We start from the raw sequence: 25,955 nt of genomic DNA, 5'->3' as shown, positions 1-25,955 counted from the left end.
TTTCTACTCAGCGCCATCAGAGGGAGAGAGAGAGAGAGAGAGAGAGAGAGAGAGAGAGAGAGAGAGAGAGAGAGAGAGTTCTCTCATTCAGCATGGGGTGGTGATGATTCTAGGTTCCTCTCCCCATCAAAGCAGAGAAGGGCATTTTTGAGCCACCTTCCTTCCTCCCATCCACAGCCCCAAGTACCACGTGTTGTCAAAATGAAACCCTCTGCGGCTGAGATTCAACAATATGCCTTGCCTTCTAAGATGCCAAATAGATCCACAATTATGGAATGGATTTGCTTGTGATAACCATATTAGGCTTGGAAGCCAGCATCTCACTTCTCAGGAGGTCTCCTCGCTTTTTCCCTTTCACTAGATGACTCAGCAGGAGTCAGCCACAGGCTTGCAAAGAACAGAAGGGAGGTGGATGATCAGAGACAAAGGCTCCAGATAGATACAGGGTGGCGCTGTTTGCTGCCCTGCCTCTTTCCTCCGGATGCCCCATCCTGCGCCTACTGGGGTTTCCCTGCTCACAGGTAGCTGTGACGATTTGGCTTATGTCTGGGCTGGAGGATTACTGGTGCTGAGTTTTTCCTAGGAGGGATTCGCAATGACTGCAACTTGCAGAAAAATAACGGGTGGCTCCACCTCTCCACCCTTCCAGAAATTTCACTTGACCGTAGCATTTCTCATTTCATGCGAGAAGAGGCATGATTTATGGATGCCACTTAGTTTCAGAATGCAGCTTAAAGGAATACATTACTAACAGGAGTCACAAGTGCCACATTACCTGTTTTTAGATAGGAGAATCTTAACTGGAAATACCACAAGTAGAAGGGGGAGGAAGAATGAGAGGGAAAAATTATGCTTTCTTAACAGGGGAGAAGAAAACTTAACTGGGGGAGGGGTTTGCAAGTTTTAATCCTTAGTAACATTTTCCTCATCAGTTTCATTGGCAGATGGTCACCTTAATGAATTGTGGGCTCTGTTGTGAGGTGGGACCAAGCTTTAATTTTTTTCCCCCTTCTCTGCCTTTTGGAGAAGAGGCACCTGAGAAGGCAAATATGTTTTCTCCCCGCCTGAGCTAATTTTATCCCATTCCATTATCTGCCATTGATTTGCTTTCCCAGGTTTTGAATGAAACTGAGATATATGTGGCTGTTTGGGTACTTTGTGATTCCTGCGTAAACACCAGTTGTTGATACTTTAATTTCTTTGAAATGGAGCGGTAAATTGAAAAGTAGAACAAAACCAAATATTTGTCGTACTGGGATCATTTCCCAGATGACTTGAACAGTTTCTGGGGAAGGTCACATTAGGGATTTCAAGAGACCTTCTCTTGTAGAATTTAAATACTTTTCTTTCCCCCAAAGGCCACACTCTTTTTTCTTTTTCTTTTCTTTTCTTTTTAAACCTGCATAGCTGCTTCCATTTGACACAGGTGGTCTCATCCACAAGCTGAAAACAAGAGCAACAGAAGTGAAGGACATGGGTTTTTGAAGAGCGATTCTGCTCTGTGCAGAATTCTCAGTATATTTGAAATGCACAGTTCCTGTAAGCATTTAAAAGACATCAACCCTTATGGGCAAATCATCTTCATGCCGAATGTTTCTCTCTACCTGAAGTTCAACTCAATGGCTCAGAGGAAGGGAGCCTGAAGTTCTCAAAGACAGACAGAAAAGGAAAACTGATTTAGCAAGGGTTTCTCTGTTTCATTTTCAGGGCTTGGTGGGTTTTTTTAGATGTGCACCAACGCCTCAGTAAGATGGTGTGTGATAATAGCACGGTTCCCACAGCGGTGGGAGACACTAGCACAGGCTGGCCGGGAGCCCTCACTGCCGAGGACAGAAGTTGCACCGCAGTCTAACTCTTCCACGGGGAATGAGGTATGAGTATTGTCACTCTCCACGAACATGAAGGATTAAAATTACTTCCACAAGTACTGTCGGAGAGGTGAATGGATTTACGAAAGAGGGCAGTTTTTCATCTCCAGACCCATTCCCGACCCTGCAGGGAAGTGATGAAATTGTATTCATTTCTGTCCCCCTGGAGGAAGGGAACCAGGTACGTTGAGGAGGTGTTGGGTGCCAGGCTTTGGCCCCCTGTCACTGGCAGCTGACATTTTGTTTGATCCTCTGTGTTGGGCGGTTGTCTGTCTTCCCTCAGTTTCGATGAGGAAACGGAGACCAAACTCAATGCAAGATACATGTTGGGGACTCAGTGCCTTGTACTGAGGTGTGCTGATTAAGAGTGGGGTCTCCGGAGCTGGCCTTTCTGAATCTGAGCACCTGCGATGCCACTTACTGGCTATTTGATCTTGGACAGACTGCTATGTCTATAAGCATCAGTCTCCTCAACCATAAAATGGGGGTACTCAGAGTCCTCAATCACCACATAAGGTAGCATTATGTGACACAATCCATCTCGTGTGCTATTCTATTATTGTTATGGTCACAGTTAAATGGATGGATGGATGGATGGACACTATCATTAGAGCCATGAACTGCAGGGTAACTGCATTCCCTCACCTGCTGCTGAGAGAGGTCGGGGCCCAGCACTCAGCAACGTTTGGTCCCTGTTGATCAAGATGTAAGATATATGGGATTGAACCTGGAGTTCAGGGAGAGCCTGGCCTCGGTCTTTTCATCCCAGTGGCCTGAGATCACTGGCTGCCGTTGACTTTCAGCTCCTGTCTGGATTGCGTTCTCTGAGTCCCCCTTCCTGGTGTGTGTCGAGCAGGCATGTGTCAGTGGAGGTCGGACCCACTGTTGCTATTGTTGATACTTAATTTCATGGTCGTTTTGGCAGAAGGAAATCACTCCTCTAGAAGGCAATGAGGGCTTTCTGCGACGTGGGGAAATGGTGGGAAGCCCTATCCTGGGGTGCACAAGACAAATAAAAACAAATCATTTCCAGGAGTTAAATCTTCCCTCTCCCTCAGGCTCCCTAGGTGCAGTGGTTTATTTTCATTATGTCTCTTATAAAGGCAGCACCAGCATCAACCATGTGAGCGAAACAAGCTAACGTTTTTATGTTTGCTACCGTATCTGAAAGTTCCTTAGGGCCCATAGACTCATTTACGAAAATTCATGTGCGCGAAACTCATTTGCAAAAGCAAATAAAATATGTGATCACGAATGCTCTTTACCTGCCTGGCCTAGGGGACTAGCTGAAAATGAGCTCGGGCCCTTGCAGTTTTCTCTCTGGTGCAGTTCAGTGGTCCCAGGCCACCCGGTCTTCTCATCAAACGAGCTCTCGTTCAGCCACTTAATGTCAGATGACTTGAATGGTTTCAAATCTTGGTATACAACTCAAGACTTGGTTGTTAAGTCATTGGGCTGAGTTTTGAGTTTCCTTTTTGAAAAATAGCATTTCATCATTGTGCCTGGGGCTTCAAAAAGATCGTTGAAGCTTCATTCATTAAGATGTCCAGTCAAGGAAACATCTCTGTGCTTAGCTGTTTGGTCTGTCTGTCCCTTTGGGTTTGTATCTGTTGCTCTCTTTCCTGATGAGAATTTTGTCTACAAGTGTGATGGGTGACAGTGCCTGGGAAACGTGAACTGAGAAAATTAGGAAAAAAAAAAAAAACCCTACATGAATAGTAAGCAGTACCTAGGGATAATTGGAAGTTACCAGAAAACTTATTAACATCTCCCAATCTTTGGAGTTTTGTTTTCCATAACAATAAAAATACACGAGGTTAAGACAAATATCCATCTGCCAGACTCTCTGACAAACGATTTTACTTTTTCTCAAGCTTTAGATGTGGAGCTTGTTTTGGTACAATTGGTAGATTTACTTACTCAACAAACATTATTTATTGAACGCCTATATGTTCCAGGCTTCCTTCTGGGTGGCAGGGATATAAAAATGGACAAAGCAAACAAAAATCCCTGTCTTCAAGGTGTGTACATTGTGATGGGGAGATAGATTTAGCAGAGTCATATTTTTGGATATTTTTCTTTTTTCTCCTGTGTATTACCGATAGTATTTTATCACAAAGTTATTGAGTGTCCTTTATGGTCTGAATTCTAAAGTGTGGTTCTATCAAATTCGAGCGCCTTAGACTTTTCTCATGGACTCTTAAAAATCAGTAGATAAAAATGGCATTTGCTTTCGGGTTAAACTTTAATGGAATTCATCCACTTTACTAAGGCTGTTTTTTTTTTTTTTCCTGGCTGGTAGCAGTATTTTCCCCAGATTCAAAGACTCCACTTCTAGTGGAACATTTATTAACTATATAGTTCTACTCTGGGGACACTTGGCTGCAGGTGATACTCTTCATGGAGGTGGTACCAACCAGCATAGTCCGAGGTCACTGGCTGTGGGTGGGAGTCAGCCAGTACTGATAGAAATTTCTACACATTGATGTGTGATCTCAGGTGTCAGGCATATCATAAACATTGGGTGATAATTAATAGTAAATTTTGTGAATGATGAATGTTTTAAAATTACATTAGATAAAAATCAAGATTATTCTTAGAATAATGTTAGAATAATGTCAGTCTCACTTTTTCATATTCTTCTGTGCTTTCTTGGATGAGGGGAGGAAAAATTGCAGACAGATGGCTCCCTGGAAGTGATGTAGAATCCAGGGTATGCCCATGGAGGAGTGCAGTACACGTGTCATAATTTGGGGAGGAACAGAGACCTCCTACCATCGTGTTCCAGAGTAATTTTTCTCCGAAGTCTTTGTCCAAACCCATAGAAGAGCCGCTGATTGCTAATGAGTTGCAAAGTTGATGGATTTTTTACATACTACCTCTTTTCATTTCCCTTCTATACCCTTAGGTGGAAATGTCAATCAAGAGAAAAATGCCTAGGGTAAGGAAGGAAAGAAAAGATGAGGCAGAGAGTTTATTCCAGGGAGAAAAATAGCTCTTGAATAAGTGAGGTATTTCCTGCCCCGAGGAACATGTAATGAAATAAAACGGAAAATGATTTAATTCCTGTTTCTATCAGATTCACCAGTCCCGTTAACCAGTTCTTCGTTTCCCTTCTGCTCTGCTTAGTCCTTGCCACTGAGGAAATCCAGCTGTTTTCAAAGAACACAGTCTGGGTTGTGTTTCAGCCAGTCTTGCCATCCTGATGTAAATCCCATCAATTGCAGGTCCTCACATCCTCCTCCACTGAGCAGGGGAATTACTTCCCAACACTGGAGTTCCTGTAAAGATAACACAGGCAGAGAAACTGCGTCTCACCTGAGGATTTCTAGCAGCGAGGACTCCAGGAGGTAGCCAGCATGGACCAGGATAATCAAATGCTTTCCAATTCCTCAAATTAAAAAAAATCTATAAGAAAAGGAGCTTGCTGTTGGACCTGCTGGAGGAGAAGATCAAATAGTTAAATAAAACAAACGCTTATTCATCTGGCCATAGAGAGAACTCCTATAATTTCAACCTCAGCGGGGTACACGTCCCTGGATTTCAGTGTAAGAATGTGTTTGTTAAACAGTGTTGCTCTGGGTGGGGAGGGTATAGCTCAGTGGTAGAGTGTGTGCTTAGCATGCATGAGGTCCTGGGTTCAATCCCCAGTACCTCCATTAAAAAATATAAACAAATAAACCTAATTACCTTCCCCCTCTTCCCCCCAAAAGAGCCTTGCTCTAATAAGCTCAGAACGTACGTAGAATAACTCTGTCCGAACCTGCCCCTAGTTAGCTCTGTCTACGCACTTTCTCCTCTCTCCTCTCTGCAGAGAATAGGCAGGTTTTTCAGAATCATCGCCCTGCCTCTAGGAAGAGTGGGATTTAACCTAACAGCCTTCAGTATTTCCGAAGAGAGTTCCTAGTCATTTCTGAGTGACGTTTTGCACCAGGAAGCTTTTCCTAGGGTCTAGCTAAATCCCGGCTGTGAACGTTTTAGTCCTTTCCCTGTTCTGTTCGTTGCTGAGCGATGTTTCCCTATCATGCTTAGAAACTCTTTGTTTGCCCTTCTTTGGCAAGAGGGCAGAATCTGCAATGAGGAGAAACTACTGAAAGTTGCATCTGTTTTTCTCCAGTGAGTTAGGAATCTGTGAATGCCAATTTTGGTGGTTGTTAAGAATTCTGGAATCCCAACGAATTCCACATACGTGGAGGGGACTCCCTGGAGACCTAATTACAATATTCACTTGTAATTAGTTTGTCGAGGCGTCTCCTCTTGTTGGGGTTTATACCAACATAAAATGGTCTTATTTCCCCTACTCCCTGCTCTCAACTGTATTCTGTTGAATCCTACTTTCCTGCGGGGAAGCGAGTTCCTTAGCAACATCTAATTTCCTGTCATTTTCAATTATTCGTATAGTCTCATTGGGGTATTTAAGACTTAGTCTTGCTCATTTAAAAAAAAGATTAATCTCAAACTTGATTCAAAGTGTATTCTCCCTCCTCCTCAGTTCTTTGGAGAGAGAGTGTGAGAGTGAGTGTGTGTGTGTGTGTGTGTGTGTGTGCGGGCATCACGCATGCGCTCCCACAAGTGCTCTGGTTCTGAGAAACCTTTCCTTCTCTCTTGTAGGACCTCGCTTCTCTGGAGTTGGGGGCTGAGGGGAAGCAGGCAGGAGGCTGAGGGCTTTTTACAGGACTGTTAGAATGTCTGGGGTGGGCTGGCCTCAGGCCACTCTCACCTTTCTGATGGGGTGGTCTCTGTTGGAATGTTCTCTGCATACTGTTATGTGTAGTTTTCTCCAGGAAGGACCATTTCCTCCACCTTCACCCCTGCAGATAATGCTTCCTGCCTTTCCACGGCCTTGTCAGTGCTCACAGCATCATCCTTTCCTCCAGGTGGGGCACATCAGGCTATGGGCAGCCCTCACGCACCTGCCCTTTAGTGCTTCCTCATCAGGGGCGATAGGAGCCCCTGGACTGTTCTTCTGTCTCCTGAAAACTAACCAGAACTGGACAGGGTGGGGCTTCTCCATCTTCCTACCTGGCACACCATATCATGTCCCTTGGAAATTTCTAGATTTCACTGGGCATCAGGCTCCATGTTCTCATGAACCTCAAGTTCCAGAGGACACCTGTCAAGGGTCCCCTTGGTCCCCCATAGCACGCCATACTCCTGGGCTCCTGGACGCTTTCCCAGGGACCACGTCTCTACTGCTCCACTCCGGTGGCAGCGCCAGGGAGGCAGATGGTCCCGCCGCTCAGCAAGTGTCCAGATGGGAATGGCGATGCCAGACCCTACTTCTCACAGGTGCCTGCAGTCCTTATCAATGATTCTTGTGGCTCAAACTGCTCTCCTCCCTTAGGGAAGGAGGAAGAACCTTCCCTTCCCCTCAAACACCATCCTCCCCCCAAAACCTGCACATCTGACTCCCGGTTAGACTGTGGGTGAGGTTTGGGGGTAGGGTGGGAAGGGTGGTACTAGATGAGTCTGTTGGTGGTAGAGCCATTTCTGCTGCCTCCTGGCAAGCCCTGCAGGGAGATGCTGGCAGCAACTGCTGGGAGCTTTCTCTGGGGTGCAGAGTACTCACGTGACATCAGGTGTGAGCCAGAGCAGACTTTTAGGATGCTGGGATGTGATGCCTGCTACATCCGTGTTATGACATGTACCCTTAGATGGACATGTAAAGATATGCGGGTGTATGTCCTGGGCCCTAAAAGGATCAGGACACCCCTCTGCATTCTTCCGTACACCGTTCACAAAAAGCCCATAACCCATTATAAGTACAGCGGAGGGTAACACCTTTCAACTTTTCCCGTGACTGCCGTTTTAATTTTTCCAATTTTTCCAAATGCCACATTTCAAAAAAATAAGTGGGTGCCCCTGCACTGCTGGTGCCCCACGCACTGCCTCCCAGTCTTCCCGAGAAGGTTAAATGAGAGAACAAATATGAAAAGCACTTTATGTGGTCTACAAATACATGCTAGTATCATGATTCCATGATTGTATATGAGATTTCCTACGTGTAAGTACACACACCTACAAGCCTTCCTTTAATTTGGTATGTGAAATGAAGCTGGTGTCTGGAAGAAATTTTTTACTTCATTGGTGTGTATTAATCATTAAGACTATAGCCAGTCTTGAGCCAGACTGACTGGGTTTCAAGCATGGCACCATGATTTTAGGCAAATAGCTTAATTTCCTTGAGCCTTAATGTTCTCGCCTGTAAAATGGGGATCTACCGCCTGGAGCTGTTGTGAGAATCAAATGGGTTAAGTTATATAAAAATACTTAACTTTAAAAAAGTTTCTGGCACACAGTAAGTTCTCAGAGATGAGTGATTACTATATACCTGTATTAACTACATAGAAAAATGGGAAATGTCTTATTTTTTCTGTATTTGGGATATTTTTAATAGAAATTAAATGGATAAAACTAGCCTTTACTAGCCTTTTAAAAATTCAACTGCATTTTTACCTTAAATGGTTACCCAGGTTATGGGGGTCAGAGCAGTGTGAGAAATCTCTGGATGTGATTGGAGTCAGACTTAACGTGTTCAGGGAGCCCCAGTGCACTGCACTGGACGTTAACTCACAGAGCAGGCTAGTGGGCTGCTCAGGCAGGACAGACAAGTGGGAACAAATGAGTCTACACATGACCATTTGTGATGCTGGAGATTCATTATTAAGTAACAGGTAGTTATGGATGGTCCTCAGCTTAACGATGATTCGACTTCATGATGGTGTGAAAGTGGAATGCATTCTGCAGAAACCGCACTTTGAACTCTAATCTTTTTTTTCAAGCTAGTGTGATAGGCTGTCTCATTTTCTCTCATGACGCTGCGCAGGGGCAGGAAGCCGCAGCTCCCAGCCAGCCACCCGATTGCCAGGGACAACCAATGGACCTATGATCATTGTATAGGCATACAGCCGTTCTGTTTTTCACTTTCAGTTCAGCAGTCCATAAATTACATGAGCTACTCAACATTATTACAGAATAGACTTTGTTTTAGATGAGTTTTGACCAACTGTGAGTGTGCCGAGCACATTTAAGGTAGGCTAGGCTAAGCCATGATGTTCGGGAGGCTAGGTGTATTAAAGGCATTTTCAACTGACGGTAGGTTTATCGGGAGGTAAGCCCACTGTAAGTGGAGGAAGATTTGTGTAAATCTTTTTCCCACCTGAACGCACGCTTGTCTTTTTTCTGCTGCTCCCTGCTGGCTACGTTTGGCTCCCCTTTGAAATGCTGCACATTTGCAGATTGATATTGAACAGAAAAGTCTGACCTAACGATTCTTTTCAAATGGCTTCTCAATATTTCATGTATTGTTTCAGCCTCATTGCTTTCTACCTTCTGACGGCGCTCAGCCCTTATTAGCTTTATTGGCTTCATCAACTCAATTTGATTTCATTGAATTTTCTGGAACCAGAGGCAGACCGTGTATGTTTTTATTTCCTTGCATCCTTTCTATTTTTAATCTTTCCATTTTCAGCTTTCTCCCAAATTCATCACATATGCTAAGTCTTAGCAGTCTTGATCTACTCAGCAAATATTTGAAAGGGTTGTAATTTTTTATTTGTTATCAACAGTCAAATTTAAACAAGGCTAATCTTGTTCTAATTTGGTTTATCATAAGCCCTAGTCTTGGTACTTAGAGAAAACAAATGTTAATTTCTGGGGTTTTATTTTTTCAGTGTATGTTATTTCCTTATCCTTTATGTACTACAATTAATTAAAAAAAAAACTACAAATAATTTGGGGTAGTAGGAACCACATTTGGACCTGAAGCTTAACCAGAAAGCGTTCTGGTAAGAGCACATGGAAGTAAGCAGAGGGTTAGGGGGTGGGGATCCGCTTGTGAGCCTGCTCTTGTTACTGCCTTATTTCCCGCTTTTACTCCCTGGGGGGCATTTCTGAAAGCCCCCCACTTCTGTAGCTGCCACAGCCCCGAGGGGCAGCTGCTGCCTGTGCACCAGCTCCTGGGCTGGCTGAGGTGAAGGATGGATTATGTAGACTGCAGGGCAGAGCACCAGCTTTCTGTGTATGTATCATGTGTCTTTGCTGACTGCAGGGGCAGAACTTGTGGTGAGTGGCCGGGGAGGGCAGTGGGGCAGTGCTACATGTAACTGCCGAGCATGTCATGAGAAGTTTTCTGAAACCCCAATTTCACTTTCAGAATACATATCTTAATCAGAATCCAAGTTGGGATTCTGGCTCCTTAAGCGATAGCTTGCAAAAGCACATGTCCTTGTTTTGCACTTTCTACTGGCCCCACATGTTATCAGGGGCTCTGGTCCCTGCTCATGGTTGCTGGTTGCTGTTAAAAGCATTTTTAAAAAATTGTTTGTTTGAAGTATAATCAGGTTACAATGTTGTGTCAATTTCTGGTGTACAGCATAATATTTCAATCATACATGTATATTTTTAAACTCACCTTTCTTTCTGTCAGGAAACCTGCAGATTCTACCTGGCCAGCAAGGCTCAGCTTAAGTTGTGCCTCCTCCAGGAAGCTCTCCCTGATTACCCCAGTATAGGGTCGCCTCTCAATAGCCTAAACCAGGAGCCAGCTCTCTGCTGCCTGTGGGCCCATGGCCTGTTTTTGCAATCCAAATTTTATTAGAATGTAGCTACGCTCATGCATTTACGTATTGCCTATGGCCGTTTTCAAGATCCAGTGGCAGAAGTGAGCTGTTTTGATAGAGACTATGTGATGCATGAGCCTAAAATATTTACTTTTTGGCCTTCTAGAGAAAAAGTTCGCTGACCTCTCTCCTAAACTTCGAGGGCTTAATGTGTGCACCTCTCAGCATGATGTGCATTAAATGCTCCTATTTTACAGTTTGCAAAATTTTCACTTTTAAATTTAGCATAGTCTTCCAGCATTTTCCAGACATTTTGCTCAACGAACAAATAATCTGAAAATTCCATTTGGCGATTAGGGTGAGTTCCCCACAAGGGACAAAGAGGGACCCACAGCCTATTTTATTTTCAAGAGACAACATCCATTTATTACTGTTGATTGCAGAAAAGGGTCTCAGAGCACAGCTTTGTATCTAAACCAATTCCGTCCAACTCCGAACTCTCCACTTGTTACTGATCTCATCTTCAGAACATAAATCTTGTCAAATGTCCATAAGGCTATGTGAAGCTGTAACTTACATCATTTACACAAAAGTTTAAAGTGACACACATGCAAAACTAAAAGGTTAGCATTTACCATAAGAAGTAACACTTACCGGGATCATCCTTTTGGACACTCAGGCGTCCCGCTTTCCAGGAATCTGATTTGCATAGGTATGAAGATGAGAAAACACTCAACTCAGCGACCCAAAGCTAGATTCATTCATTTCTCTTCTTTCCCGTCTAGTGGTCAGCCCATCCCCAGGGTGGAGTACACGGAGGAAGAAACGAAAACTTGGGGCGTTGTATTCCGCGAGCTCTCCAAACTCTACCCCACTCACGCTTGCCGGGAGTATTTGAAAAACTTCCCTCTGCTGACTAAATTCTGTGGCTACAGGGAAGACAACGTGCCCCAGCTGGAAGACGTCTCAGCTTTTCTGAAAGGTAAGCTTCCCATGGGCTGTCTCTTTCTAGCCGACATCCTCACGGGCCTTCCCAGTACACACGGGGCAGTAATTGCTCTTTTTCCAAATAAGGAAGAACTCCCTTTGACTTAAGCAGAGGCGCAGTGCACCATCAGTTACCTGGGCCCCTGCAGGAAGCAGAGGGGAGACAGACCCGGCTGTTTGCCTGGCCGAGGCCTTGGTGAGGTCTCTCTGATGGGCTGTTTTATACGGCGAACCCCAAAGGATATTGGCAAGCCCAACTTCTAGCAGCTTTTTTCTGATGCAGGAACGACTCTGCTGGGCCACCTAGGTATGGAATGACCTCAAAGATGACTTTTTATTTGCTTTGTTAAAAGTTAGGGACTGGATGAAGAAATATCATGGATCATGTTGAACGCTGGTGACTTCCCTCTGGGGGAGTCAGTCAGTTAATCAAATCCCTATTTTTAAGTATAAATTGTGTGCCAGGGACTGTTAGAATGACAGGTCTGAGGAGGCCTGAGAACAGGGCTATTTCCATCCAGGTACCAAAAATCCCAGGATGGACTTGTTTTATATGTTCAATTGGTTTTTGTCTTTAAAAATCATTTCTAACCATTCTGAGGTGCTCCCCTAATGAGCTGAGGTTTTCAGGATGGGAGCCTTTACGATGCTGGTGTCAGAGAGAAGAAAAACCCTCCTGTTGTAAATTTTCTGGGCCTTCGTAGGCAGCCCTTAATGGGGTTAGCACTATAGGGGGATTCCATAGATTTTATTGCATTCTGCTTATTTTGGTTTTTCCTCTTTCCACAAACCAATAGAAGATGTACTGCTTTAGTGTACCTCTTCAAATTGCGGTAATTAATATAATTGTTTTCATAATATCACAGAAAACAACAAGATGAGATGAAGGATTGGATGGTATTGACAATAGCAAGCTTTAGTGTGAACTGATTCTGTAATATGTGGTAGGCATCACTTTATTTATTTATCTATATTTTTAGCAGCGTCCTTGAGGTATAGTTTACATAATATAAAATCTACCCACTGCAATTGTACAATTGAGTGATACTAGCAAATTTATAGAGTTGTGTAACCATCACCAAAATCCAGTTTTATGACATTTCCATCACTGCAGAAAGTTTTTTTTTTTTTTTTTGTCCTCTTTATAATCAACCGTTGCTCCCACCCCTAACCCTGGGCAACCACCAATCTGCTTTCTGTCTTTAGATTTTCCTTATCTGAACATTTCATGTACACAGAATCATAAAATATGTGGTCTTTTGCATCTGACATCTTCTTTTTAATTTATTTTTTTATTGATGCAACATTAGTTTAGAACATTATATAAGTTCCATGTGTACAATCTGTATTTCTACTTCTGTGCATACTACAGCAAGCTCACCGCCAAAAATGTAATTAGCATCACTTTGGATTACAGTCTTCTGCATATTTGAGCTTTCCTAGCCTAATTTGGCTTCTGAATTTAAATCCTTAAAATTTTTTTCACCTTTCTTTCCATTTTAATGAACGTGTCTTGTTCCCCTGGAAACCATCATTCGTGACTGTATATTCGTCATCAGAAGCCACAGACGTGATAGCTGTTAACAGTATATTTCATTCAATTGTCAAGAGTTTTAGGACCTTGGTTACTTTGCCTCTGGGACATCCTTTTACATAACAGGAAGCCCTGCTTGGGCCGTCAAGTCCTATTGGGTTAATATTTAGCTGGCTCTTTCTGTTGCCTCTTTAGAAAGGTCTGGCTTTACAGTGAGGCCGGTGGCTGGATACCTGAGTCCTCGAGACTTTCTGGCAGGACTGGCCTACAGAGTGTTCCACTGTACTCAGTACGTCCGCCATGGCTCGGACCCCCTCTACACCCCGGAACCGTGAGTACCCACACTGGAAACGGGGGCTGGGCAGGGACCACCACCCTGGGAAGCGGTCAGAGCTCACTTTACTTGAAAGTAAATTGGGCCCAGGAACCCTAAACTCCACTGAGGTTATCCCTGCGCTTAGGATGCTGTTTTGCCTGGATAGTCTTGTGAGTAATGGGCTGCCAAGGTCCTCACTGGGGAGCAGAGAGCCCATGGAGGTTCAGGCAGTTAAAGCAGCTGCTGGCAGCGGAAGTGGGCAGGGATTAGAGCCGAGTCCCTGAAGCCCCCTCCTCTTGCCATGAGGACATGAGGCTCATGGACCAGGTAGGTCCCTGCAGGGTCACTACATTGTTTTTTTCGCTCCTTTCAGCTTCCCGGAGAGTGTTTTCAGGGTAAACAAAGGTTACTTACAGGACTCCAGACATTTGGAAAAGAAATGCTTCTTAAAGTGGAGTGAGTGCTCAGAGGAGTGTTGTCAGAGAGAGAAAGGCAATCTCTAAATCTGGCACAGAGAGTGTACAAATGGCCCTATTTACAAATAGCAGGCACTTTGTTAGTTCCCTTTGAATAACTGGCCCTCCTGAGACCTGCACTAGCATGCCAACAGGTATGCAGAGAGAGAGAGAGGGCAAAGAAATGAGATTTTAGCCACAGAAGTCTATAAAATTTGGGGGATAATGTGTTACATTTTTACCAAAGTACTTTCAGCCAATTCATTCAGCAAACATTTATGTGCAATGCTAGCAGGGAGGTGCAGTGGATTCAGAGATGAATAAAATATAGCAGCTGTCTTTTTTTTTTTTTTTTATATAAAGCCATTCACATCCTGGCAGGGGAGATAGGAACATAAATAATTATGAAAGAGCGTGGTTAGGGCTGTCGTGGGGGTGTGTACAGAGGGTTAGGGGAGCAAAGGGAGGGAGCAGTCCCCAAAGGCTTTTCAGAGAGTGTATAAAATGAGTGGGGGTCTAGAAGAGTGGATAGGAATTTTTTTTTTTTTTTTGGATAAATCAAGGTGGGGAGGGAAGGAAAAGCTTTCAAGTCAAAGAAGTCAAAAAAAAAAAATAAATAAATAAATAAATAACCAGAGTAAAGATGTGAGGCACGAAAGCGGCATAAATGAGCAAGGCTTGTTACATGAGAGTGGCCAGAGCACAGGTATGTGTTAGGGGTGAAATGATTCTTCTGTCCACAGTGTAAATAGTCTTTTGTCAAAACAGGACATTTGGGTGTAATTCTGTGGGGAGCAGGGAGCTATCCAAGGTGCTTAAGCATGATAGGGTAATTATGTCTGAGACAAAGATGATGGGGTGGGGGCTGGGGGCTGTGGAAGTGTGAAGAATGAACTAGCTAGAAACCCAGCAGGGGCTCCCATTCCAGTGAAGGAGTGTAGTTTATAAGGCATTGAACTGGAAAAGGTTAGTGGGATAGGACAAGAGGTCACCTCTGTGCAAAACATCACCAAGGTGGAATTAACAATATTTGGTGACTATCACAAGGATGGGGAGACCAGAGGGTCTCTGAGGCAATGCTAAGGTTTTTAGACTGAGGGGCCTAAGTGGGTAGCCTTTTCTAATAATAATTGAAAACACTGGAGGGAGACTAGGCTTGGAGGGAAGAGGGAAGTAGAGAGGGAGAAAAGAGGATTTGGGTTGGGAGCGTCTTGTCTTGGAGGTGCCCATGGATGGGACCTCCTGAGGTTGAGAAGCCCTTGGTAGTTAGAAATAAGGGCTGAGAGGTCAGGAGTGAACTACAGTTCCTGCTATAGATTTGAGTGTTTTCTTCTTCTGTGTTCCTCTGACAATACAGACAAGAGGAAGCTACGTCAGAGCGAGTTTCCCAGGAAACTTGGGGTTTGCTAACTTGGGGTTGTTTTTCTAGGCTCTTTTTTGGGTGGGTTTTACATCATTCATTTATTTTTTAGATTATTGTTGTGCTTTTATGAGTTGGTAATAGAAGTACATGATGCAGCATCCAGAGCTTACAGAAGGGCATACTTTTCCAGCCTCTTCTGTTCCCTCAGCACCTACTACATCCTCCCCAGGGGCCACCACTGCTCCCAGTGTCCACCGTATCCTTCCAGAATACACTGTGCAGAGACAATTTTTTATAAAGATCCTTCTACTGCTTATGTATTGCAAAGTCCTAAGTCCCTTCCCAGCCACACGCTGTAGTTTGAAGCTATGAAACATTAGACCAGGGGTGCTGTTTCCCGCCCAAGCACTTTCACAGGCATTGTCTTTGAAATGCAATTCCATTTCCTCAATTGAGAACCAACCAGAGGGCAGCTTCTCCAATTTGTGAAGTTCACCTTGGCTCCTGTGCTTGGTACTCGTCCTCTGTTTCCACATAACCACCTCCAATTGCTGAACTGTTGTCAGGGAGGCAGGGCTAATGAGACAAAGGTGAGCCCTGAAGACTCAGGTAGAAATGAGAGTGAAAGCAGCAAAAATACATTATCTGAAAAAAGAATTTGATTTCCCTTTTCTGTTTGGGTAGAACATATTTTGCTCTCACAGCTCGCAATATGTGCTGGATTTTAAACCTGACTTGTTTCTACAGTTTATGTTTTAAAACTCTGGCTTCTCTAAACTGGCCAGGTAATGGGACTTGAATTTAAAAAGTAGATTGGATTGGTTTCCTGGGGAGTTTGCTGGCCTGGAGGACAGTAGGGGAATTCCTGGAGAATCAGTGACTCATGATTTTCCTGGTGGAAAGAGTTGCTTTTCCGTGTGTTTCTACCTGGATTGAAAGGTCACTGATTCTGCTCTAAGTGAGGCCATATTCCTGCTCTGTCTCCCTCTGCCCGAGCACTGCCCCAGGTAGCCATGCCGCTCTTCCTTGCCCCATAGCTACATACTTTGATTAGCTGTGATCACAAGCAACTTTGTCGCTAATCGAGTATTGAAGTTTGCAAATGATTTCCTTTAAAAAAATCAGTGGGTCAAACCCAAGGTTATTCCAGTAATAGCATCCCTGTCACTCCGTGGAATGAGAGGGAAAGAAGCAATGCTCCAAATTACGTGGGTGTGTGAGCATCGCCCTGTATGTGGATGGTGGCAGAAAAGCAGTATGAGAGGCCCCACCATCTCCTGCTCTCCTCTTTACTCTCTGAGAAGGCTGGTGTGGCTCCTGCGCCCTCTGGCCACCTCATCTTTTAGAACAGGGTTTCTCAACCTTGCACTATTGATATTTTGAGTCAGATAACTCCTCGTTGTGGGAGGCTCTCCTGTGAACTGTGAGGCGTTTAGCAACAGCCCTGGCCTCTACCCGCTAGATGTCAAGAGGACGCTCCCACCCCTGCCAGATGTGATAACCAAAGATGTCACCAGAGGTTGCCAAGTGTCCCCGGGGGGGGGCCATCTCCCCCAGTGAGAGCCACTGTTTGAGAAGATGAAACTTGACAGGTCACATTAACATCGCTGCTCTGTCTGCCAGTTATTGTACCCCTTCCTTTTAGAAGCAACCTGTAGACTTGGCTTCCTTTCTGAACCAGTGTAGTGTTCCCCTGTTTAGCTTCTATTGGTTCCCTCTTTCCTATTGGGAAAAATGTCTGATCTCATCAAATCATGGGTTCTGCCTCCCTGCCCGTCCAAAGCCTTCTGCTGAAGCCACACTGGACTTCTCACCACCCCCATGAGCCTGCTGCTTCAGGCCTCCATCCTTCTGCACGGGTGGTTCATTTGGCCCGGACTGACTCTTGTGAAATCATTTTAAGTCTCAGGATTAAAGTCCAGTCCAGGCAGAGCGAGACGTTGCTGTAGCACTTTGCCTTACTTCTATTTTAGCACTTAGGACACTGTGTGGTTTATTTGTTCATGTGTCAGTCTCCTTCATAGGACTGTGATTAACTCAAGGCCAGCTGGCAAAGGGAAAACAGGAACAGGAATATCCAGACTGAGGTTGGAGTGGATCTCCAAACCTGGCTTAGAAAGTGAAAACTGAGTCCAAAGTGGGCTGAAGCCATGAGCGCCACTGCCTCCGGGAGGTGCCAGGTTTGAGACGTACTTAGAGCCCCAGCCTCAGTCTGAGGTTGGGGGAGTGAGGGAGCACAGGGCAAGTCCTGGCTACCCGCTGTGTGGTGTTAGTGCCTCCTCCTGCAGGGCTGCAGCCCCGTACTGGTGAGTGCCCTCCACTCCCTCCCACAGCTTTACTCCGATTTCAGGAACTGATACTGGACACCCCTCCATAGAAGAAGCATTTTAATTTTTATTATCTTTTTTATTGAAGTATCGTTGGTGTATAATTTTATGTCAATTTCTGGTATATAGCATAATGTTTTAGTCCTATATATATGTGGAAATATTCCTTTTCATCTTCTTTTTCATTATAGGTTACTACAAGATACTGAATATAGTTCCCTGTGCTCTACAGTAGAAACTTGTTTATCTATTTCATATACAGTAGTGTGTGTCTGCAAATCTTGAACTCCCAACTTATCCCTCCTCTTTCCCCTATTGGTAACCATATGTTTGTTTTCTACGTCTGAGTCTGTTTCTGTTTTGAAAATAAGTCCATTTGCGTCATTTTTTAAAGATTCCACATGTGAATGACATCATTGGTATTTTTCTTTCTTTCTGGCTTACCTAGTTTAGTCTGACAGTTTCTAGGTCCATCCATGTTGCTGCAAGTGGCATTATTTTATTCTTTTTTATGGCTGAGTAGTATTCCATTGTATATACATTCCACAACTTATTTTTTTAATTAAAAATTTTTTTAAGAATTTTTTTGGGGGGTTAATTAGGTTTATTTATTTTTTTATTTTTAATGGAGGTAGTGGGAATTGAACCCAGGACCTTGTGCATGCTAAGCATGCACTCTACTGCTTGAGCTATACTCTGCTCCCACAACTTCTTTATAATAAACAATTTTTATATATTTAATGTCTTCAGGCAAAATCATTAACCATTAATGGTGGAATTTTCAGACACGAGCTAAAACTCTGAGGACGGGTCAGTTGGACCAGAATAGTCTTCTCTTCACATCACACCCAGGAGGGGCAACCTATTCTGTTCATCTGTTTTGCTTTGGGGATGAAGATCATTTCAAAAAAAAAAAAAAAAAAGAAAAAAGGGATTGTTCACTGTGGACCTGAAAGAGAGGAGGGAAAGGAAATGTGAAAGTTGTCCGCACCTCCTCCTTATTAAAATGAGAGAAAGAGAAGGAGAGAGTGAGGGACAGAAAGAAAAAGAGAGAGACCCAAGTGCCCTTCACTTGGGGCTGAAAAAACATTTCCCTCTGCTTTGGGTAATAAACCCCGAATATTGTCTTACTCTAAAGGCAGGAAAGCCCATTGCCCTCTCTTAAAAGCAATGTCAGTCTGTGATGTGTTCTAAGTTATACCTGAGCTACTAAAATATGACATTAAGAAGATACATCATGCTGAGTATACTTCAATTAAAAAAAGAGACAAAGATACACCACGAGCTTGGAAAGTACAGGTGGAGGTCCTTGCAGACTGTCCTGAAGTGAGTGGGTCCTCCTCCCCGAGGGAGGAGAGTAGATCAGAGACGCAGGAACATCTCTGGATTTGTCTCTAGAAGATTCTTGCTGCAGAGGCGCGGTGGAGATCCAGTTTAGGAAGGAAAGCCTTGGCACACTGGGAAGATAAGCGAGTTGGAGGAGCGATCTCTCCCTCACTCTCCAGTCTCGATTGGCCTGGTCTGATCTCTCACGTCAGCCTTCCGGTTTTCCGAAGGTGCTTTGGATTTTCAGCTGTCGTATTTCTCATATTTATCCCACTCCCCCTAGTTTTGCTTTAGTTGGTTTGGCTTTTCTTCTCTGGGCATTTCCTTCTAGGGGATCTGTTGTGTCTATTCTTTGTATTTCCCACAGACCTGTTGAGTGTGTTTTGTGCAAGGTGCATGTTGAATACTTGCTAACTGAATTTGCATGTGCGCGTGTACCCGTGTATACGATTTTCCATTTTATCTGCAGTCCCGAAGGCCAGTGGTAGCTTATAAAGGCAGAGCTCTTTAACAAGAAATACAGTTTAATAAAACCAGATTCTCCTGGGGCCAAATCGCATGCTTTTTCTTCAGAAGCTGTGTGCACAGACTGAAGTCTTGGAAATGAAGGAGGGTAAGGCCAGGAAAACCTATTTTCTAAGGTATTATAATCCAGTCTTGTTCTCTCCAGAACAGGCCTCCACCACCGCCCCTCCCCACTTCCCCCGCCCCAGCTAGATTTCTGGATGGAGAGCAGAGGTGGCCAGACCCCTCATGGTTCTGTACCTTTGGAACATAAAACATCACCCGGGGCAGTGTTGAAATACTTATCAGTAGCACAACCCTCTTACCCACTGTGCGTTGCTCAGGGAGACAAAACCAGGAATTTTCAATATAAACATACAGCCTTCAACATCATTTCTTGGACGTCAAGCCAGTGCAGTATCTGTCTTTCCAGAAGAGCTGTTGCCAAAGTAATAGTGTAGTTGTGCACCAGAAATCCCTTTTGAAAAATGTTTTAATAAGAATGTTTAAAAATATTCCTTCTACTTTATTTTTCCGATGTTACGCTTGATAATGCTAGTAACAAAAATGTCCTTGGTGCAACATAGTATAAGCTTAATCAGTCAGGGAGTTCCAGATTCAGGGCTGCATTGGGATGGTTGATGATTCAGCACGTATGGTTGTGGATCTGTCTTCTGCTCTTTCCTGCTGTGTCACTTTTCAAACCAAAGAGCAAACTTTCACCATTAGGAAATAATTCATGGCACCACTGACTCATCTTGCAGCATTTATTGCCATAATACAACTGAATGCATTTGCGTGAAGGAAAATCTTTCTTGTCACAATTGAACAGTTTAAGGGCAATTAATGTTATTTTAAAATATAACTGTTTAAAAGTTTAAAAAAAGGTTTTTGCAGTCAGGTGATTTTTTCCTTAGAGTTGCTGCTGTGATTCAATTTTACAAGAAAAATCAAAGTGAATTATTTCTGATGTTATTTTTCATGTTTTGAAGTTAAGTAACTGAATTTTATGCTTAACCTTTGCTTGTTAGGACAGAACCCTCTCAAAAACTGGCGATGACATTTATTTCCTTTTCTTGTGGCTCTGACATTCATCCTCATTTGTTAAGTAATCCATATTAGCAGGTGAAGACACAGACTTTTAAATTTATAAGAAAAGTTGGCTGCCCCCTCTCTCGAACAGATGCCTTTCTCTCGATCTGTAATGAGACGGAAGATAGGCCATTTCTTTCCCAACTTTCCCTCCTTGCTGCCATCTGAGAGATTCTGGGTCTGGAAATTTGTCTGATGTAAGTAAGCCCTGACAGTCATTGGGCTTTACTGAAGTCAAGTCTGAGCAGGGTCTTACTGCAGAGCAGGGGAGATAAGCCAGAACTTTATAGAGTTGAACCTCATTCCCATGAGCTCTTGTGTAGCTTAAAATTACTCTTTCCCACAGATCACCCTGATCCCTGCCAAGCATGGTGCCAAGCTTCCTGCCTGGCCAACTGGCTTCCTCCGCAGGGCTGCCATCATTTTTGCTGTTCCGGACAGCAGAGCAGCATCATACCGGCGATTCTCAGAAAATGGCATGTTCTCAGAAAGCCGATCCCATCTGGCTTCCCTTTCCTGAGCTTTAACCCGGAATTCACACTCCAAGCTTAGCAGCCATCTTCTCCCTCAGAAAATTGGGTTTGACACCCAGGGTCAGTTCAGACGTTAGAGGCTCTAAGACCTGAGAGTATTTTCATCCCTTCCGTCTGCAACATAGGTAATTTCAACAACAATAACAATAGCAGAAGCAATACTACTTTTTTTTTTTTTTTTTTACCTATTAATAGCAATCGTGTAGTTCAGCTTTTGCATGCCGGGTACTACTTTAAGTGTTGTATGTGGATGAATTCACTTAATACTCATAACCCTCAGAGTTGTGAGTTACTATTATTATTCTGGATTTGTGGGTGAGGACATTGAGGCACAGAAAGGTTAAGTTAGTTGCTCAAGGTCACACAGCTGGTAAGTGGGGGAGTCAGGATTTGAACTCAGGGAGCTGTGCCAGCGTCTGTGCAGTCATCCACTCTTCTATAGGTAACAGTAACGCTAAACAGGAAAACTCAAAACTTGTATGTGTGCTGAAGTTGAATTGCTTCTTTCTTGGTTTTCTAATTACCAGTTTTGTATAAGATAGTTGAGAGTGACACTTTCTTACTTTAATTTGATGGCCCTGCTTTGCCAGAACCCCAAGGACTGGGTGTGCCTGTTAGATGGTCTGGCTCTGTGCTGTCTCATCCCATGTTTGGTCCAATTACCAGGCCTGGTCAGAGGCCCGCTTTCTTCTTTGATCTTCCCAGGGCCGCAGTTAGCCTGCCCCATTTATCAAGAGGAGGCGTCTTTTATTTCAGTGGGAAAAAGAAGGGGCAAGCGCCTCACTGTAGAGCAGTGACGCAGATGGGAGGCTGCTGTCTCCGTGTCCTCGGGCAGAAGGCCCTGAGGACCGCGGGCCCGATGTCCAGGCCCCACTCTCAGCTCTCAGTGTGACTGTTGGCAAACCACTTAACCTCCCTGTGTGAGGGGTGATGAAATACGCTTTGATCTTTGCAGAGGAGAAGTTTTATATAAATACCAAATAGGCTGATACGCCTCGGCACGTCCCAGCGCATCCTCAGTTACAAGGCCACGTTCCCAGACCTGGTCTCCCAGGTGTCCAATCACAATATTGTATCTGGTTTTGTGAGATGCCTCAAAGCAAAAATAATCCCAAAGACTGTAAACTGAGCTTTTTGTCTCAAAAGCTTTGAGCGCTCTTAACAATAGACATCCTATAGAAAAAACCCTACACACAACCCTATACAGTATTTAAAACCTGTGCATTTTGAAACCAAATTTGTACCTAAGTGCCTGCTAGATCCCTGTTGTTCTCTTAGGCTGTTAACAGGAATGACTCAAGATAATGCTTTCAGCTATGTGAATGTGTACATGTGTATGTGTGTGTGTATGTGTGTGTGTATACATACACACACACACACACACATACACACATATACATATATTTTAACAAATTCAAAGCACAATTCCTTTTTTCCCACTGACTCACTCCCACAAGCGTTGCCTTCCCTGTGCGGTGCCTGTAATCCAGCATCGGCATTCATAAGCACCCACCCCCGAATCACAGTTTGTATCCCCTGGGTGCTGCGTTGTCAGGGAGAAGCTCATGTAGATACCTTCAGGTGTGAAAAATGGAGATGACCGGGAAAAAAATTTTTTTAAGGAATATTTGCCTTTTAAATGACAAGTTCAGAAGAAGTTCAGAGTGACTGAATTTTAGGCAAGGAAGAAGTCACCAATGGTTGTGCGTCTTCACTGCTGTGTAGAGAATGACATTGGTTGACAGGTACAGATGCCACCACGAGAGAGGAGGGAAAAGGCTCTGATGTTCCCCACGCCTGGTCTGTCTGTCTGGTGTCATTCCGTCATGTCTGTGAGGTCAGCAGGTTTTTTTTTTTTTTTTTTTTTTTTTATTTAACCAATGGCAATCCTAGAGTTCAAAGAAGTCAGGGCATTTCCCAATGGTCATACAACTAGAAGACAGCAAAACCAAGATCTAGTCCAGAGCCCTGATACTACACTGGAAATTAGGAAAACCACCCTTGGGATTCACTTGGGTTTACCTCTGTCTGGTGCAAGAGGGCCCCACCACCTCTGCTTTATTCTGTTGATTTCACAAAGCAGTTATTAAACATCTGTTGTGTGTCAGGATTGTCTAAGCACCAGGAACCCAAAGAGGAACATGGCATGGCCTCCGTTCTAGAGAAACTTACTGCTGCTTGTTTAAGTGATAAAATATCTTCCAAAAGGGCAACGCTTCATGAAGTCCAATAGACTTAGTGTCAGTATGATTTACTGTGTGATGATATATTACTTGTTTGGAACTTGTATTTCCAATGCATGATCTTACGATGTTGTTTAAGAACTCCATGAGATAGTGTAATTGAAAAATTGTGCTCTACACTGGAGTTTGACACAACATTGTAAAATGACTATAACTCAATTAAAAAAATGTTTAAAAAAAGAAAAAAGAACTCCTGTACCAAGTGGCTACCATGTTGGACGACGCAGATACAAAATATGTCCATCACTGCAGGAAGCCCTGTTGCACGGCACTGCTCTGAGTGCCTTGATTGCACAGGAACGTGGGACACGGACTTAGGTCTGACTCCAGACTACATACTTAGAACCATTATGTTATATTGCCTCCTCAAGATCTAGTGAGAATTTAGTGGTTGTGGGGCAGACAGGGAAAGAGCTAAAAATCTCCTGTTTCTTTAAGAAATAAGAACTGTCTGAGATGATGAGGAACTAGGGACCCGAGGACAGTTTCCCATGCAGCCCTTTACTGATACTTGTGAGAACTGGAAACTGTTTCTTTCCCTGGATCAGGAAAGTTAGTACTTGCTGTTTGCCCTCTGATGGAACCATGAGGTGACTTTTGCTAAGAGTTATTCTAGGATTATGTCTTACTTGCTTTTAAGCCTCAGGTCCTAACATAGCACTTGTACTTAATGGGTACACAATCAATGCTTCTTAAACTAAATTTCAAAAAAAATAACGGTCATGTCTTCTGCTGGTCTCAAAAGAATTGCAGCGAGGAAGAGTAACACTGGTGGCCTTCCTTATGATCCCCAGGGGGAAAAAGGGAAGGTTTCCACCAGGGTAGGGTCCAGGTGCACGGCTTCATAAAAAGAGGGCCACACAGGTATTTCTCTATACTTTTACAGGGACATAAGAGGAAGTGATCATAAGAGCTGCCTACAGTCTTACCTGGGCCAGATTTTACAGTATGCTATTTTCAATCTAAAGAAACTCTGTATATGGCTCCAAAGCGAGCACTGAAAAAAAAAAAAAACCAAAACTTCCCTCAATACCAAATTAATTCCCATTATTGCATCCTTAGTGCAGTGAGAACAAACCAAGTCACCCCCTTTTCAATGTGTCCTGATGTGTCATCCCAGATAACTTGCACTTACCCATAAAATGTTGCATAAAAGCTGGAAACCTACCCCCCTACACACAAAAAAACCCCAAACCCTATTTTGGCTCCCAGCTCACCCTCCTGCTTCTTTTCATCAATGCAAGCTCCCCACCCCGCCCCCGCCCCACCTTCCTTGCCTTCTCTTCTTGGTTTAGCTGAAGTGTTGGCTTCTGTGTCACGCAGAACAAACAAAATCCATGGAAATCGGGCTTCAAAGACCGATGTGCTGATTTGGGATGGGAGGCAAACGTTGAGTTCACACTCATTGCTTCTCAAAAGCTTTAATTTACAGCAAAAATAAAAAAGTTGTTCAACACGAAGCACGAGGCATCAGCTTTGAAGACTGATAAGGGGGGAAGAATGCCAGACTCATTCTGAATTTGAACTTAACCACTGGCACCCTTCTTTCCCAGCAGCAAAGTGATCACCACATTCTCAGAATGATTTAAGAATTCTCTGGAGGCATTTTGCCCAGGTCCCTTTGTAAGCTTTAGAATCCTCCTAAACAGGGCTTATCAGAGAAGATTCCAATTTAGAGCAGCCAAAGTGTAGTGTCTGATACCAGCTCTAGCTTTTCTATTTTTTTCTTCTTCTTCTTTTTTTTTTTTTTCAGAAGGAGACATGATGTTTTGCAGTGCTAACCGTTTTGAAAGGTCCTACATTTCCAGCGAACAGAGCACTTTTGTGAAAAGGGCTCTGAAAAGCACTATTCAGGCGAAAATGCATCAAAGGGATGAGTTAAAAAGAGAAAAAGTTTGCCGATGTGGAGATTGGAGGCTGCGTGTGCTGACAGGTGCAATTATGGCTAAATAATTGAATCTTTTAAGAGAGATCTGGTGAGATAAGGCCATGGTTGTGAACTCACACTGGAAACCTGTTCATAATTAGATGCTCAGGGGTCCAGCTGTGGATGACACAGCCTGCGTGCGGATCGCGAGCTTCTTTACATGCAGGACTTAATGGCTATTGCACTTTGTGAAACAGTGTGAAATAGCGTGATTCCAGCCCAACAGAATTTAATTGGTAACAAAGTTTGAAGAGAAGGCTCAGCCTTCTCCCTCAGACTCCCGATAGCCTGAAACCTCTTTCAGCCCACGAGTCGTTGTCAGCCCAGCCTTTAAGTCCTCCCGTCTCATAGAAACTAAAGATAATGTCAACTTTTCAGAATTAATTCATCACTTTAATTAGCAACATGAAACATCTTTCTTTGCCGTTTGAAGAGTGTCCAGGGACTTCGGTTTCCTTTGTCTACACCATATGCCTTAGCCAGAGACACTGGGATGAGAACAATCCGGCGTTTATTTCTGAGAATGTTCCACAAAAGTTAATAATCTTGTTTCTGGACCTGAAATACAGGTGCTCAGAGCCTAGGCTCAGTGAGACGTGGGGTTACTGTGCATACTGCATCTCCACTCGCTCAGGGATCTGAACAGTGGGTCCTTCTCAGCGTCTCTGCCAGGTGACCGAGCAGCGAAGAGGGTGCAAACCAGCGAAGTACAGCATGATCACTTCCACTTAGAAATCCCTGACGTCCCATTAGGAATTCTGTTAGACTTCTTGCTTCAGGCTTTCACTCTTAATGAGACAATATAACTTATTCTGCTATATTGTATGATTTTTTTCTTTCAAATTTATAATTTCTTCTCTCCTGTGTATGGTCAGATTACCTTGTCGTTGTAATGCTAATAAAGGTTTTATGTTGGTAA

General features: G+C 43.7%; 1 protein-coding gene across 1 annotated transcript in view; it reads left to right on the top strand.

The window, feature by feature from the left end:
• Positions 1-25,955, top strand: part of TPH2 (tryptophan hydroxylase 2) — a 96,629-nt gene that overhangs the window by 18,322 nt on the left and 52,352 nt on the right. Inside the window, exons 6-7 of the mRNA XM_010958860.3 lie at positions 11,215-11,411; positions 13,146-13,281. Of these exons, the coding sequence (XP_010957162.2) occupies positions 11,215-11,411; positions 13,146-13,281 (333 nt within the window). The remainder of the gene's footprint in view (positions 1-11,214; positions 11,412-13,145; positions 13,282-25,955) is intronic.

Source organism: Camelus bactrianus, chromosome 12, assembly GCF_048773025.1.
Source record: "Camelus bactrianus isolate YW-2024 breed Bactrian camel chromosome 12, ASM4877302v1, whole genome shotgun sequence".
Taxonomy (NCBI): domain Eukaryota; kingdom Metazoa; phylum Chordata; class Mammalia; order Artiodactyla; family Camelidae; genus Camelus; species Camelus bactrianus.
The sequence above is the reverse complement of the archived record's forward strand: the minus strand, read 5'-3'. Positions and strand labels throughout refer to the sequence as shown.